Source organism: Ambystoma mexicanum, chromosome 5q (assembly GCF_040938575.1).
Source record: "Ambystoma mexicanum isolate Mex_15411 chromosome 5q, UKY_AmexF1_1, whole genome shotgun sequence".
NCBI classification, from domain to species: Eukaryota; Metazoa; Chordata; class Amphibia; order Caudata; family Ambystomatidae; genus Ambystoma; species Ambystoma mexicanum.
In genome coordinates, this window is record NC_090933.1 from 834,163,024 (window position 1) to 834,181,274 (window position 18,251).

Here is an 18,251-nt window from a genome sequence, read left to right on the forward strand (position 1 = left end):
AGTTCCAAGCGGGTGAGTGATTAAGGAGGTTACCCAATTCGAAACAGTCCAGGGTCACACAGCCAGTCTTCTAGGAAGTGTGTGGCACAGCACACAGGGAATCGGTAAGGTACGGGAAGTTGGTGTAATGCAGTAAAACAGTGAATGTATATTTGGTTCTTGGCAGAATAGCAAGGCTTCTAGCAAAACTGCAGTATTGGGATTTGGGGAGAATTACTCCTGTGCCTTGTGATAAACAATGAAGTGTGAACTGAAAAGCATTTGTCTGGCACCCAGACAACAATTGAACGGAGGATAAAGATGATCAAATGTGATGAATTTTCATAACGCACAGTGGGAGACTTTCTGAACATTTAGAACCCTGCAGATCATGAATGACAGGAGACTGAAATAACAAAAGAAAAGTATCCAAAGGTATCGGCTACTCCTGTCCACTGCACTACTTATTGCAGAGAAAATCAGCCAAAATTTAAACAATCATGTTACAATTTCTTGGACACAATATTGTATGCAATAGTATTAGAGGATAGTTCTGATAATTCAATTCAGATGCTATCCAATTTGTTAGAAAGATGCGTCTTTATTTTTTTGTTGACTTAAACACAATGCGTTTCGGTAAAACACTCCCTTCATCAGGTGATGCTGCTGACGTTAGAATGTTTACAATGAGGACTATAACTGAGATTAGTACCCAGCAAGGGGGGGATGTGGCTGCCTACCAGCCAATCAGGAGGCTCAGAATAGGGGCTTTACCACATGGTAAAACCCCAACTCTGAGCCTCCTCAGAACTAGAGGTCCCCATCTTCCCTTGCTGGGTCCAAGGTAAGTGATCCCTGCACCACCATGCGTCCCCTTTTCCCAACCCCCGACACCCCTTTTCCACATATTTAGTCCCCCCCCACCCCACTTACCTGGTGCTCCCAAGTCCCTCACTGGCACCAGGAACACTAGTGTTCCCAGTGCATCCCCGACCCGGCAATGGCCACCATAGTAAGGGAGAATGGACTGCGTTTAGTTACCATTTCCCCGATCTATGACAGCCATCTTGTTTTGTAGTTTTTTTCTCAAGTTGAGAAACGGTAAACACGCTGTTTCTTAACTTGAGAAAAAAACACTGTAGTACCCCGGTACAACGTATTGGGGTACTAATAGCAATAACCCCGTTGCAGCGGGGCATTACCAGTCAGGGAATGCCCCAGGGCTAACCTTAAAGCCTTCACTTTGCTCTGGCTTGTAACTTATAACCCCCTGCTCGTATAGACTGCATTCCAAGCATTCTGATTGGCTGACAGGAGGTCTAAAATGGAATCACTGTTCAATATACATTGCACTATATTTTGTTGGTTATGAGTAGTTATAGGGTGCCCAATGTAACATTTTTGGCAGGTAGGAACGCCCCCTGGTTGTCCTTATTCCTGCCCCATTTTGATATGGAATTTGATATCAATTAATTGTTTCTATCAAAATGTTTCGATATGAAATTGTATGTCGATTTATATCCGTTTTATATAAATAGCTATATAAAGTGTTTGTGTACTTTGATATGGTTTGATATAAAGTTTATATCAAAATGATGTAAAGCGTATATCAAAATGTTTTTAATATGGGAGAGCGCGTGTGCGCTGTTGCTTGGTCGCGGGCAAAGTGAGTTGTAAGGAGTTAGACGGCGAGTGTATGGGTTTGGTGACGCGCCGATGACGCAGAAGTGGGTGGTGCTGCATTCGTGAGAGTTTGATAGAAATGGAATATAAAGCTTGGCAGATTGGGCGACGTCACGTGGTGCTAAGAGTTTTATGAATATAAATCTAGTCGCGCTAAATGACATCACGACTTGATAGGGGTTTTAGTGAGTTTGAATATAATCCTGGGAGGATCGCCAACATAATTTTATATGGATTCAATGTAAAAAGGATGGTCTTAGGCATGCCATTGTTGCGGGTGCAGGGGTGCGGGGGGGGGGAGGGGGCGGGACATGCCCAGGCATGTATGTCTGTAAGGACCATGGAACCATTGAAAAAAGAAGCTGGCAAAACAAGTGTAACGTTCCAGCGCCGATGGGAAATCTGAAAGTGTGGACAGAGCGGGCGCAATTGAGCGCTTTTATTATTTAAAAAAAATGATTAGTAGAGCCTTATAGAGCACTTTCTATAGTTAAATGGGCCTGTAAAACATTAGTGCTGTTTGAAACATTTGCCAGCAATACAGTCGGGTAGCTGGCAGGTAGCTGGCAGGGGTTAAACAGACACACACACACCGATTAGGAGATTTAAAACTGTTAACAAAATACAAATTATATAATATTTCCCCATTTCTTGAACACAGCCGAAATCAAAGGCCTATGCACGGCTGTGGGCAATGCATTTCCCTCATTTGAAAAAAAAAAGCTCCACGTGTTTTGTAAGAGACTTAATTAAATGCGTTTGTGCCGAGCTGAAAGACAGCACACTGCCCCCCGCAGAGTTTGAGTTTAGAAGACAGGGGATAGCGCGTGGATCAGGGCTCTTTTTATGCCCGGATGGTTTGACCAAGTATTTTAATTAGGTGTGACGAAATGACACTGTCAGGGGACACAGGGCTGAGTATCGCGGGCTCACACAATTTAAAGAGATAATATCAAACATTTGAATTACGGGGTATTCATGATAATGCCCCAGACCCCTGCACCTGCACATCTCCTGATATACCCAGAACTTTAAATAGCTATTAGAATAGGCGGGACAAATTGGCAATGTCAAGAGATGGAGGGCTGAGAGGACAGCCTGTATCTCTGGGCTCTTGTTATGTCTGGGGGGTTTAACGAAGTATTTCAATTAGGTGCGACAAAAAGACACTGTCAGGAGACCAAGGGTTGAGTATCGCGGGCTCACACAATTTTAAAATCATGACACACAGTTAAGAAAACAACACAATAATGATTATGTAACCATCAGGCACAATGCGGCCGTTTGGACCGGTAGGGAGAGCCACGGGATCGCTGCTGCAATCCCGCAGATGTCCCTAACAGTCCAAACGGCCGTCCTGCCCCTAATGGTCCAAATGGCCGCACTGTCACTGATGGTTAACTGTGCTCTCCAGCAAATTTGAAAGAGCTCCTGTGTTTAAAATGAATATTTAACACAGAATACTACATATTCAACGCACACACACACACTTTGCTGGAATTTCTGATTGTAATAATACACATGAACACAACTTTCTGCAGTATGTGCTTAACACGCCGAGCTACCCTCTGAACCATCACTGCCCCTAAATTTATCAAAATGTATTTCAACTTTGGCTATTGTAAATGCTCAATACAGCCCCGCAGAAATGTGAGTCGGGATTGCTTGATCAGCGCGTAATTGTCAACAACAGCCGTGCAATAGGGTTAGAGCTGCAATGGCTAGCAGTAAAATATCCAGCTGGATGCTTTTTAAGTTTGGTGAACAATGCAAACCGACTTCTTTAGCACAGACGGATCTGTAGTTTAAACACCCCATACCAGAAATTGCTAAAGCTCTCAAAAGCCAAGCTTTCAAATACTGCATCGCTCAACTGAAGTAGAGCACTGTGAACTACCTTGCGTATATTTAAAAAACATTCTCACACCCGTTGCTTTGTGGTCAGTAATTAAGTCTGTCCCCGCACAAAAGCCTCTAAGACCCTAGAACATTTCAAGGCCTGCAGAGAAACAGATGTTTTAACATTACAAATGTCAAGGTTGTTGTCTGTAGCTATCTTTCACACAGTGGGGAGCTATCAATACCTCCTAACACAGATTGACTAGGCCTAACACTGGCGTTTCACATTTTTAAAGCACAATGCCCTGCTGTCAGAAACACCTTTTGAAAAATATATGTAAACCGTCCCCCTCAGGCAATGTCGCTTACCTTTTTCACACTGTGTTGTACAACGCCTCGAAGTCAAGATAAAATAAGCTGGGCCTGGAGCAGTGTCCTCCTGTTTCTGCCGAGATATCTGCCTTCAGAGTAGGTTCCAAAGGCCTCCGGTGCCAGACCTCTCCTGCTCACCGCCGGCCCGGTAAGCCGTCTCCCGATTAGAGCTGCACCTGGAGGGGGCTGTCCGTGTTCGCTATTCACCTTCTGACGAGAGGGCTGCACCTCACACATCCAGTTGTGCAAGCCCGGTACTGTAACAATGGTTCAGCGGACCCCTCTTTTATAGAACAAGTTACACATCTTTGTAGAAGGGTCTTTGTAGTTCTTTTTCCCCTCGTGACACTCAGCTGACACCATTAGCGCTACGTCATTTTTAATGTCCCACATTGTCTCCTTAGATTGTGTGAGCATGCGATACTCAGCCCTGGATCTCTTGACATTGCCGATTTGTCACACCTAGTCTAATAGCTATTTAAAGTTCTGTGTTTATCAGGAAATGTGCACGTGCAGGGGCATGTGGCATTATAATGAATGCCCCGTCATTTTAAATGTTTGATATTATCTCTTTAGATTGTGTGAGCCCACGATACTCATCCCTGGTTCTCCTGACAGCGTCATTTCGTCACACCTAATTAAAATACTTGGTTAAACCCACCCAGGCATAGCAAGAGCCCAGATAAACGGCCTGTCCTCTCATCCCTGGATCTCGTGACATGGCCAATTTGTCCCGCCTATTCTAATAACTATTTAAACTTCTGGGTATATCAGGAGATGGGCATGTGCGGGGGGCCTGGGGCATTATCATGAATGCCACATCATTTTAAATGTTTGATATTCTCTTTAAATTGTGCGAGCCCGCGATGCTCAGCCCTGTGTCTCCTGACAGTGTCATTTCGTCACACCTAAATAAAATACTTGGTCAAACCCCCCTGGCATAACAAGAGTCCCCATCCTTGGGCTGTCCCCTGTCTTCTAAACTCTGTCTGCGGGGGAAGTGCGCAGTCTTTCAGCTCGGCACAAACACATTTAATTAAGTCTTTTACAAAACACTTGGAGCTTTTTCCTTTTTTTAAATGAGAGAAATGCTTTGCCCGCAGCTTCGCATAGGCCTATGATTTCGGATGTGTTCAAGAAATGGGGAAATATTATATATTTGTATTTTATTAACAGTTTTAAATCTCCTAATCGGTGTGTGTGTGTCTATGTAACCCCTGCCAGCTACATGACTGTATTGCTCACGAGTTTAGCAAAATAAATTTCAGAGCAGGCTATTCTCATGTATTGAATTCGTTTAGACCACTTCAAGCTTTATAGAAGGACATAATTCACACGCACACACACGGCCTTGTTTCAAATATATACCCATTTCATTCTTAAAAACAAACATACCCGTGTTTAAAACAGCACACAAGTTTTACAGGCCCATTTAACTATAGCAAGCACTCTATAAGGCTCTACTAATAACTTAAAAAAATAACAAAAGTGCACAATTTGCGCCCGCGCTGTCCACACATTCACATTTCCCATTGGCACAGGAACATTACACTTGTTTTGCCAGCCTCTATTATCAATGGTTACATGTTCCTTACAAACATACATGCCTGGGCATGTCTGCCCCCCGTACCCCAACACTGGCGTGCCTAAAACCGTCCCTTTTGTATTGAATCCATATAAAATCATGTTGGCAATCCCCCTAGAATTATATTTAAACTCTCTAAAACCCCTATCAAGTTGTGACTTCATTTAGCGCGCCTAGATTTATATTCATAAAACTCTTAGCACCGTGTGACGTCACCCAACCTGCCTAGCTTTATATTCCATCTCTATCAAACTCTCACAAACGGAGCACCACCCACTCCCGCGTCATTGCCGCATCACCAAACCCTAACACTCGCCATCTAACTCCTCACAACTCACTTTGCCCTCGACCAAGCAACAGTCCACACACGCTCTGCCATATTAAAAACATTTCAATATACACTTTATATTATTTTGATATAAACTTTATATCAAACCGTATCAAAGTACACAAACACACTTCATATAGCCATTTATATAAAACGGATATCAAATCGATGTAACATTTGATATCGAAACATTTTGATATAAAAAATGTATTTATATCAAATTCCATATCAAAAAGAAATCAATCCCACATCAAAAGGGGGTGGGAACAAGGACAACCAGGGGGCGTTCCCACCTGTCAAACATTTTACATTGGAAAAAAGGGGTACCCTATAACTACTGTTAGTCTGCCTTTTCAATGTTTAAGAAGACTCTTTTATATGCTAATTAAATTAACGAGCATTCAAAAGTATGTTTACTGAATATGATTTGGTCTTGTACATTTTTCTTCTATAAAGGTCGTCCTGAATCGATCAGTGCAGCATCATGCCAAACAAGTCACCTTTCTGCCTCGAAACAGACTTCTTCAAGTGATAATGAAAGTGTATTTCTTTCACCGCCTGTGAAACCCGATTGGCAACAACCTTCAGGTAAATGAAGCTCCAATCACAATGACTCGCTCTGGCCTTCTACCAGTGTGACTATAGTAAATACAGATATAAATAAGTGAGCTTCTCATTACGTTGCTGTCTGGGTGAAATATTTAGTCCGGAGTAGCTTCAAAGAATGAAGAAACTACATTTGGCTGCCTAATCAATGGCCAAGACCACAAACCCAAACATGGCGTGCAAGCAGACTCAAAAACATTATTGTGCTGACCATTTCACTTTTTTGTTATAATGCCATATACCAAGTGGAACACAATTGATGTTTAATGGACAAGTGGTCAGAAGCACAGTTTCCGCGTTGACGGGGGAACTGCAGATTGGGCATCCTTCGGTGGTGGGCTCCTCCGTTTATCTCGTGTATTAGGAGACGCAGATGCATGTCACAGCAGTGCACTTTGAAATCCGTAATCCTAGAGCCTGACTGCATATTACGCGGGTGGGTGACATATGAAAAAATGTCTTGATGCTAGCTTCCAATGGAAGTCATACACAACGATCTTACAATACATGGCAGCCTGCAATATTCGTATAAAAAAAACCTGTACATATGTCCTTATTTGCTGTATGGTAGTGGCATCACTACTTCCCTGTAATAAGACAATTACACCACTACCACTGCCATCCTCATTACAGTGGTTGGGACATCACAATCACTGCTGCTTGAGCCTGCACAGAGCAGAATTCCAAGGGCCACAGGAGCGCTTGATTTCACATTCCTTCCTTTTTGTGACAATTTAGGCTGATAAGGAACTGTTTTGATGGTATTCGTACTTTGCGCTCTGCTAGAGTTTAAGACAGAAGAGCACAGATCTTTCTGCATTTTATTTATGTTAAGCCACAAAACCGGTTTTAAATGCACCGTAATGATTGCTTCAAGGATTTTTTGCATCACATTACAAGCGGCATATTCCTTTTTATCTTGGGCAATTAGGTGGCCGAAAATATTGCATTTGAGTACAATAGGAAGAAATGGCATATGAGGAGGGACACAAAGGTTGTAGGTGGTGTTTGGTTATTTGCCCACCCCTTCACTGTCCATGGCCATGCTAATACCTATGTCAATTTCCACCCAGTTCCTGCCCCCTCACCGGCCAAAGCACCTCCTCATGGGAACTCTTTGAGCTTTCTTTACTCAAGCCTTACCATCAAATTTTGCACTCGAAGTAAATGTCAGTGTTTTTTCAACGCAGTCTTCTGAGAGTGAATTACATAATTGGAACTGTAATAAAAATGTCTTAGCCAGGCCTGGCTTCAGCCACTCTATTTAGAAGTACTATGTGTGTCCTTAACTGAAGTCCTGTGAAAAGCAAGCATTGGCAAAGCCAACCATTTGGGCTTGTGTATAAGTAGTAGGCATATGCCAGGCACTGCTATTAGATGCCCATGTACTCGCACTATTGTGCACCTGCTACCATCAATAGCCAGTTAATACCACTATGGCAGTGCCTGGCAATTGCCTTTCCCATGCCTACACAAAAGCCTAAACTGTTGGTATTTCCAATGCTTGTTTTTCCATGCAAGCAGATCCTACTTTCATTATTTGTATAAACAACTGCAAGTCCTCTCGCATTCGAGTAAGCAAGAGACAAAATGTTAAAGGAGATGATGGGGCTGCCAGTAATATGAGATATAAAATACCCTGGATACTGCAAGTCAATTTGGAGTTCTGTAACTTTATAAAGGAGTGAAGCTGAAGTATTTTGTCACAAACTTCTTGGATGATTTTCAGTATCTTTATAACCTGTGCTAGGGGGTAATTTATCCCACATTTAATCACATGTATTTCTTTATTAATGTCATTTTGTCATGTATCCGTTCAGACTACGTGTGGGAGTGGCCTTTTAGAAATAGGACACATTTAAATGAGAGCAAAAGGACGTGCGAAAGCCGTGTTACTCAAGTATATCCTCGGTTGCCATTGTAAAAAAGATTAAAAAACAATCTGATCTTCCCTAGATTATACCCTTTTCGGTTAACTGGTATTTTGAAAGGCAACTTTTAAGATCCGGTAGGATCTTTCATCAGGCAGATTACTAATTTAGCCTAACAAATGTGTGGTCCTTGCAAGAACAAAGGTTGTTTTCCCCACCGATAACTGCAAGAAAAATATAGTCATGAGCAAGAAGAGCTAAGCATTTCGTCAGGGTTGTGCTTGGACCAGTCTGACTTGTAAATCCGCTCTGCAAAGGTGTTTTTCAGGTTTTCAGTTTGATCTGTTTTTGCTTGAGGCAAAGGTCAGGTTGGAGGGTTTTTCAGGCAAGTGTTTGTCAGGAATCATAAAACATCCCATGTTGTCGCTTTTTCCCACTAAGTCAATTTTTGACAGATACTTAGGACGTAGGATACGGAGGATAGCACAGGGGCAATGTGCTGGTCTTGGAAGCAAGACCACGCAGAGCAATGGAGATTCATATCCAGCATCTGCGCTTAGAAACCGACCTCAGGTATTAAGCGCGTTATGAAAAAACAATAAAATAAAAACGACACTGGCTGGCCCTACAGGGTTTACTTTTGTTATAGGAGTTTGGACAATGCTCCAGGCTCCTTTAGTTACATGCACAGTACTGTTTATACAACGCTGATGCACTGCAGAGAGCTTGGGATGGGATTTTTGCTCAGCAACTCAGCCATTGTTGCTGGTCTTTCACCCCTCCCGTCCACCAGGCCTGCGCCTGCACTCTATTTTACATTTAGGCTTGCTGTCGCTCCCATATCACACCAACTATCGAATTTCTGTGCAAGATGGCCATTATACACTGCTGCCTGAGGAGCTGGCGAGTCTGCTCAGTGTAGGGTTTGAGGCAAAGCCTCTGTATTCCCAGAGGTTCAGGTCCCACATAATGTGGGCTGCAGAAAATAGGGCTGTGCTATTGGCACCTAAATAGCTGCACTTGCCGGCAATCTGCCTGCAGTTTCAGAGTTTACTTCAGCATGTTTTTCAGGGATAGTAATTTTTTGTCCTACTGATATTACACATACCAATAGTGCCCACACCGGACCCCACACCAGAACAACTTATCATGCCTTGTTCCTTCCGGAGAGGCGCGCCTGCTACCTTTTTTGAAATATTTGCAAGGAACTTGGGGTTGATCACCCTGAGTTACCTGGGGGCAACCAGACGTGTACTCCCTGCTCACTGTGCTCAGAGAGGCACAGCTTCACCTCACTGATGAGGCCCAACAAGGTTGAAGCAGATGTATGGGGTTGCTGTTGGTACTCTTGTTCAGAGAGGAATTGCCATAGCATTTCGGTGCTGGACTGCCCATGTGGGCAGGACAAAGACTGATATGCAAATGGATATTTCCCATCTGCGAAAGGTACAGTGAGCAAAAAGCGTGTGCTGCAAACTCTCATCTCAGAACAGGTTATCATGCCATGTTCCTTCTGGAGAGGAGCGCCTGCTACCTTTTTTAAAATAAAATTTAGGAACTCCCGTCCCCTGCACACTATCTGGTATCTGCGGAGCAGATCAATCATTTTCTAGTATTGTGTATTGCTAAATTTCATAACATTTTTTTTCAATGACAGTTGAATAGATGGAGCAATCAGAGAAATAATAAGTTCACCAAACTTAAATAGACAACAAAGAACAATTTATTGTACAATATCTCTGAGCCCGATGCGTTGAGTAAAAACTCTTCTCCAGGGGCAAAAATCATATTTCACAATCAATTTCTAGAAAAAGATAGAGAAAGATACAACTTAATATCTTATTAACCATGTAATTAAATTATTGATAAAACTATTTTTAAAAAAAACATGTCCAAAAAACATTTCAAAACATTTCAAAAAGAACAATTCTAAAGAAATATTCAATCATAAGTCTAATTTTGAATACCTGAAAAAAGGGGGCTGGGATACTACCTAATAACCCTGTTTATTCTGAGTGAAAAACATCAGTCAAGTCAGATCAATAGTCATTCAAAAAGTATTATAAGAAAGAAGTATCATTTCTCAACTGAACGTGAAGTCAGCTATCTAATTGTCTCAGAGATGAATCAAGAATAAACTCTGCAGTTTTAGAAATATAAAAATATTAAAAAATAGGTGTAACATGCAACTTAGCAACTATGGGACAAGCATAGTTGAAGAAGATGGCAAGTGTTTAAGAGAGGAAGCGTATGCGTCCGCACTGTATAAATAATATGTAAAATATGAAGAAAAAAAATCCGAATTACAGGGAGAATAGTCTCCTCACTGCTATCCAGCTGCCAGGCCTCTTCTTCGTTATCCTCCAACCCACATGTATTTACCACCTCATGAATTTGACCAAAGTTTTGTAAAAAAAATAACTGACCCATTTGTCTTCCACAATCAGGTTTAGTTGCATATCCGCTTGATGTCTTCCCAGATCAGTTTTAAGACGCCAGAATGATGCAGTATTTTTAAAAAGTGCGGCCAACATAATTTCTGCGTCATTTTGCAATAGGTGGGCACGGCTCCAATTCCGATACGCTTCTCTTGGCAACCTAATTGCTACATGTCTAGTGGGATGGTCATCCCTAAAAGTATTGTCTATTGCCCATATCTTTTCCCGTAGCAGTCTCTTTTGTACTTTCATCCTCTCATCAAATTGAGGGCAGTGATTAATGGGAACAAATTGGGGACTTCATCTCTCCTCCTTTAAGAATGTCAACATAGCTGTTCGTATTGAAAGTGTCCAGCTTCCAATTTGAAGAGGTTAACGCCATTACTACTGCAACTTTTTAATTCAGCATGGAAACTTTATTTGTTCCAGATGACCTGGTTACTCCCCGTGCCTACCCTTAGCCCTGGTCCCACAGTATCCCTCTTAATTCTCAGAAGCAAATTACATTCTGCAGAGATCATCTGATGGTCACTCCATTAGCACGATAACTCCCTGAAAGATCTACAACTCAAGTGCATAAGATCGTTCACATACATATAAACAAGGATGGATTGGCTTAACCCTCTTGACCGTGTTGGCTGGCTCGGTAAATCGCCACCAATTTTCCATTTAGTCTATGAGGACCCAGGGCCTCTAGACATGTTGCCCACTTAGCTTCATGCTTTCTTTTAGTAATGTTGTTTCTAAACATGTTCACCCGTATTTACTTGGCCCAGACAGTTCGAATTTAGGTCCTCATCAAGAATAATTATATACTCTTCTATTTCTGAGACTCAACCCGAAATTAATGTGGTCAACCATTTCAAAGTGTCATCCAGACTACAAAATTGATGGTTCCAGTAAATATTCAGTAATAGCATTTTATTTCTTGCTTCATTCAAACCAATCAATGCCTGGACAGCTAGAATACCTTTTGCCACCTAAATTAGTTGGGCAAACTCAATACCAAAAGAGGTGTTTATCAGTGTAACCAACCCACCTGATGGGCGCCCCCTAGATCCCTTCTTGTCTGGCTGACATAGCATAACCTAACAATCTAAAACTGGTGCTTCTGTGATTCCGTGAGTCACGTTTCCTGAATTAATATAATCGGGTACTCTTGCAAAAACGTTCCCAGTACTTTATTAGTAAAAAGATGTGAGGTCCCTCAGCTGTTCCATGAAATTACTCTCAGAGAAGTCTGACCACGAGAAACAGGGACAAGAACACTACCCATTAAGTGTGCTGGCTACCCGGGTCCAATCCATGACCACATTCGCCTATCTAGCCTCTACTTTCTTAGCTAACATATTTCCCTGGTTATTACAGTCCCTCCTCAAAAGCGCCTTAAACTCAATGTTTCTAAAATCTACATTAAAAATCCAGATCCGTCCGCCCCCATGCCACTTACTGCATTGTTATTCTTTGGATGAAATCCCATATCCATATTGGCATAAAGGATGAATGTCTCTCAGGATCAGGTCAAAAACAATGTTTGTGAAGCAGGTCACAATAACAAATCTGTTCTAGTAGGATAGAAACAATCAACTTGTTCCAAATCCTTTGTGGAAATAGCTCTTAATGATGGAACTTCACCCAGAAGGGAAAGTATATAGATCTATTCTCAGGCAATTAGCATGCTACCTTAAGCTTCCAACCGCTCTCATTATAATTTTTTTGTGACTCACAAATGTTTGTTTAGAGCCTACTTTAAGGTTTATTCTTTATGAGCAGACCTGCACCCCAGGGATGCCACAGGTTAACATTGTCTGTCTCTCTCTCCCAAGCTGCACTGCAATACATCTTCTCACTTCTGTGTGTCCCAGACCCCATTTCACAATACTTCTCTTTTTGGCACACTCTCTTGCCAAGTAAGGTACACCAGGTTCTTCAGTTTCCAGTTTTGTCTCTCTTCATTCACTTTCACCCACAGCCTTGGTTTACTCTCCTGCCAAGGTCTCTGGGTGTTCTTAACATCTACAAGTTTGTATTCCTATTGAATATAGCTTGGGGAACTCTCCCCAAGCCAGGCTCCCAGGCCCCCTTCACGTATTCACTCGCAATGTTCTTCTTCTTCATTGCTGTTGTCTCAACTCTTAGTTGTATTATATGCACTTACTCTGCCTATGCAGAAAATTATCGTTTCAGAATTTCAAGGGCTCTGAATGACTGTTCTTTTTTTCCCCATGTTCCCACCCTCCTTGAGTGCTTTGAAATGCTCGCCTTGTGTATAGGCGCTTTACAAATAAACATTACCATTACCATTTTCTGTCTATCCCACAGCCCTGGTTTACTCTCCTAGCCGGGTCTGTGAATATCTCTTGTTTCTTCAATGTTTGTAATTCCCCCTCTTACGGATTGGAGTATCTCCTTTCACATATGGGACCCAGACCCCCTTCACTAGTTTCTTCACATTAGCAGCCTACTTTACTCTTCTCTCACTGCACAGCCCTGGTTTACTCTCCTGCCAAGGTCTGTGAGTGTCCTTTATTGCTGCAAATTTAAGTTTTTTGGGTCCCAGACCGTCTCCACTAGGACTCCCAGCCCCAGTACGTGTTCTTCCTTCACTCCACGTTGTGCCCCATGTGCTTCCTGGGTCTCCCCAGCCTTTAGACTATCCACCCTTTAATCTGAGAGTGAATGGTTTAGCAGATGCTAAAATCCAAAATGTTATCTCTGCGTTGAACAAATTAACATTTGCGCAACAAGTTAATAGCACTACTCATGGGCTAGAAAACACATTGGACCATATATTTGCCCCTCTGTCTGAGGTTTCAGCCTATCCGGTCTTTCCTTTTACCTGGTCCGACCACTTTATCATCCATTTTTCATGGGAATTAGGCCCATTAAATCGCTGCCACATTTTCGAGTGACTCAGAGTCAGGGCTGGCATACGATAGCAAAGGACATTGTCCTACAAATCAAAGCTCTGCACCTATAGCTCAGCTTTCTGGATTTGAGCGCCTTATCCTCCACTTTGGAGGAAGTTGCAGACTCGTTAGCACCTCTCAAAAACTCTAGGCCTAAAGCCTGCCCTTCTCAACCCTGGTCCTTGTATGAGCTGCGTACTCTGCACCTAAAGCGTAGGCAATTCAAGTGCAAATGGCGACTCGGCTACAATCCTGCTGCTAAATCAGATGTACTGCTTGTAACCTCTGCTTATCACCATGCTATTGGCACTGCTAAACAGGCCTACTTTTCATCCTGGAAAGAGGCGTTGATGAACCCTTTGAAAGAATTGTTTAAGATCATTTTCGGATTATCCTCTGTTACATCTGATTCTATTCCGCTGTTGCAGGGCCTGTGTGATTCTCTGTCCCTCTACTTTGTAGAGCAAATTAATACACTCTGGACTTGCATTTGGTCCTCGGGACTTAAATCGCTGACGCCTCCTACCACAGTTATGGTTCCATCGCCTACTAGTTCTAGGTCAGTGTTTCCTGTTGTCTCGGCCGAAGATATTACAGCTGCCATCTCTATACTTAAGTCAGCATCGCCCATTTGTATCATGAAGGATATTCTGCCTCAAATAGTTCACCTGCTGATCATAGCAGTAAATGATTAATTTCAAACTGGACAGATACCCTCTTCCCTTAAACACGCTAGTCATCCCTCTGTTAAAAATCCCATCCCTGGACCTAACTTCTGGCCTAGCTCTCTTCTCCCCTTCCTAATGAAGCTCTTGGAATCATTGGCCTGTCCACTTCTTAGCTCTTTTCTTGAGGAATCTGTTCTTTCATTCGTCACAGTCTGGCTTTCGCCCAGGTCGTGCCACAGAGATTATGCTGTTCTCCATCGTTTCCGATCTTGCTTGCATACATGACAAAGGCAGCGTCTGTGCTCTTTGTTGCTTGACCTCTTCGCCACCTATGATACCATTGATCATATTGTCCTGCTGGATTATCTGATGGGGGCCGGCCTTTCTGGTATAGCTTCAGCCTGGTTCTTGTCCTTTCTCTCGGACTGCTGCCAAACTCTATCCCTCCCCCTGTTTCTCTCCCAGACAGTGGCCCTCACCTGTGGTGTCCCCCAATTTTGTTTAGTGCGTATATTCAACCTCTGATCAAACTCATCTTCTCTCACAGCTTCCTTTGTTATTCCTATGCTGACGACCCCAAGATCCTGGTTCGCCTTGATCTTTCTCTTCCCGAGTAAGCAGCCAGGTTATGTCTGGAAGCACTTGGTGAATGGGTGTGCAACAACTGGCTCATGTTGAATGGCGACAAAACTGAGTTTCTGCCTTTTCTTTCTGGACTCCTGCTTTCTGGCCTCCCTTCCTGGTCCCTTTTCCTTCTCTGGTCCATGTTGTTAAAGACCTAGGAGCTAAACTATCCTCCTCACTCTCTATGGAGCCACAAGTCATTGCAGTTTGTCAGAAGGGGCTATTTCCAGCACAAACCGTTCAGTACGGTCCTTCCATTCATTCCAATGCAGCATTGCGCTCCTGTTGTTTCTGCCCTTGTCTCGTTCTCCATCGATTACTGCAACTCTTTATTTCTGGCTCAACCTGGTTACCTGCTGCAGCGGCTACTGGTTCTTCAGAATTCGGCAGCACGCCTGGCCACTTCTACGTCCCACTGCGCCCACATTTTACCTGTGCTGCGGAAGCTGCATTGGCTACCTGTAGCCCAGCGTATTCATTTCAAAGCCTTATGCTTGGTACACTGTGCTTTTTACGGTCAGGGGGCTGAGTACCTTCAGGCAAAATGTTGCCCTTGTATCCCTAGCCGTGTACTTCGCTCGATGGATGCCTGTCTTGTTCCCGTTCCCAGGATCAAACTCCGCCGGTTTGGGGGTTGCTCATTCTACATTGTAGCCTCTTCACTGTGGAACTCCCTTCTGCGTCATCTTCGGCCATAGTTAACCATCTTTCCTTCCATCATGCGTTAAAAACCTTCTTATTTTAAACTGCTCTTTCATGCTTCCCTGCCGAGTGGCACCAAGATCCCTATTTTGGTGAAGGTTCTGCTCAATAAATAATTTTAACATAACATAACCCTTGTTTCGAAGGGATTGGTTCCTCCGACGTATTCCACGTCCATGACAGGTAATCACCACAGCTGTGCTGCTTCAGAAAATTTGCGTCAATGACGTCGATACGCTGTCCTCGAGGGCCTCCGTTGAGCCGAAGTGACCGGATGTTATGAGTAGGACGCACAACGCCCGTAGCCTCAGTGCCGTTTTTTCCACGAACGTGTTCGCTTTGGAGATCTCGGCACGCCTCGGTTCTTCTGTTACTTCTATCGGTTCTTCAAACTTGGTGTTTTGTGAAGATATCATGTCTTCGTCTTCTTCTACCCCGCGGTCGGGATTTATGAAGTGTCAGGACTGCGATTCCAACATGTCACTTACGGACCCGCACGACGTCTGCCTCTGGCGCCTCGGCAAGGACCACGCAACCGGTGACTGTGACGATTGCCAGTCGTTAACGTCGAAGGCCTTGCGTGAGCAGAAGAAGAAGCTTACTGTATGTAGGGTTTCCAAACCCAGAAAGTCGAAATCCGCTGGGCTTTCCACCGACAATTCGAGGGGCGACTCTCCGCGTCGTCGGCATAACTCCAGGGGGTCTTGGCCCTGGAGTGGTTCCCACCATTCCTCTGCCTCCTTGAGGCACTCGCGGAAGCGCCGTCACAAGTCGCCTTTGCCGTCCTCGTCTGAGGACTCCGCCAGATGGCGCGTTGCTTGTCCCAACAAGCATTCCTCTCCTGCGGAATGGGATGCATTTCGTATGGAGATGATGGCGATTTTCCGATGGCAGGGCTCCGTTCTGTCCGCGCCTTCGGGCAGTCGGCGCGATCATCGGGAGCCTTCGAGGCCCCGATCGGACAAGGTGGATCGCTCTAGCCATGCCCGCTCCAGATCCCGGTCCTCGACGCCCTCGAGACCGGCAGAACCTGTGAGGTCTTCTAAGAAGACATTGGCGCCATGTCCGCAGGAGAGGAAGTTATTGGCGCCGAGGCCGTCGAAGGACACGCTCGGGGCACCGCTCTTGAGGCTGGTGGCAAAGCCTTTGGTGCCACGCTCAACGTCGACGGAATCTGCCCTCAACGCCCTTTATGGAGGCTGTACCGGAGGTACCCCGTGCATCGGTGGAGACTCTGAGGAAGGGCCTGAAGAAGTCAGTGAGGCCTGTATTTGAACCTCTTTCTGTGCCCTCATCCAGGGATTTATTCCAGGCTGTGGATTATATCTCTGAGGTGGATGAAGGGTCTGAGGAAGGTTTGGTACCTGATGAGGTTCCTGACGACCTGTTATCTGGTTTTAGCCAGTTGGAAGACCTGCATCAGTCTTTGCACGACACCAGTGGTCTTGATACCTCCCCAGAGGTCGAGTTTGGCAGGCCTGAGCCTGGTACGCATGCTGAATCTTCGTACAGGCGCCTCATGTCGAGGGTGACGGAGTACCTTGGGTGGTCTGCGCTACCAGTGGATTTTCTGCAGGATGACCTGACAGATAACCTTGACCAAGGTCCACCCACTGACCGGGTGCTGCCAATTCATATGGCTTTACAGAGAAGGGTGGCGGCGGCTTGGACTGCTCCGTAGAGTCTTCCAGCAGTGGGCAAGTCATTGGCGAAAAAATACTGTCCAGACAGTAGCGACCCCGGCTACTTGACTACGCACTCCACTCCGGAGAGTTTGGTGGTGCAGGTGGCTACGGCCCCAGCAAAGCAGGCGTCGTACCCTACCATCCCTCCGGATAGGGACAACAAACGTTTTGATGGCTGGGCGAAGAAAGTGTTTTCTTCAGGGGGTATGGCTTTACAGGCAGCCAACTCTGTGTGTGCCTTAGCACGTTTCACTCACACTCTGTGGAATTGTGTGTCTTTGGCGGCTGAACATATTCCCGAAGGGGAGGAACGGGATGGTTTTCTTTCCCTTGTTCAGGATGGCAAGGATGCCATGTGTGAATCCATTCAGTCGGGTCTGGATGTGGCTGACTGTGTCAGCCGGTCCATGGCGGCGAGCACCATGATGCACAGATTTGCGTGTTTGCGGAAGTTGGGGTTTGCTTCTGACGTACAAGCCCGGCTTCTCAACATGCCCTTTGATGGTGAACATCTTTTTGGCAGCAAGGCTGATGAAAGCCTTGAGAGGTTGCAGACCTCCAAAGCTGCAGCAAAGTCGTTGAGCGCTGCAGTTCGCCAACCTCTGCCTTTTCGTCCTAGGGGACAGCAATGGAGGGAAGGTTCCTTTATACTACTCTTCCTTTGGTAGATCGAGGCGAGTTGCAAGTCAAGGGGGCCACCGTAGGAGTACCAGAGGTAGAAAATCAGGTACTCGAGGTGCCAAGGCCACTCGGGCAGTTGCCTCTTTGCCCTCAGGCGCTGCCGCAGTCTCTTTAGCTCAGTCATGAGGCCATGTCCCATGGTTCGCCGGTTGGGGGAAGGCTGGCGCAGCATCTTGTAGAATGGTGTGCCAGTACTTCAGATGTGTGGGTTCTGGAAATCATAGCCCACGGCTACTGTCTTCCTTTCCGGCAGAGGCCTCACGACAATCCACCAGGGAATC

At 44.7% G+C, this 18,251-nt stretch overlaps 1 protein-coding gene across 2 annotated transcripts in view; it reads left to right on the forward strand.

Moving 5' to 3' along the window:
• Positions 1–18,251, forward strand: part of RIPK2 (receptor interacting serine/threonine kinase 2) — a 610,101-nt gene that overhangs the window by 569,920 nt on the left and 21,930 nt on the right. For both annotated transcript variants that reach the window (XM_069621311.1, XM_069621312.1), the window contains one exon: positions 6,243–6,374. In XM_069621311.1, coding sequence (XP_069477412.1) covers positions 6,243–6,374 — 132 coding nt within the window. The remainder of the gene's footprint in view (positions 1–6,242; positions 6,375–18,251) is intronic.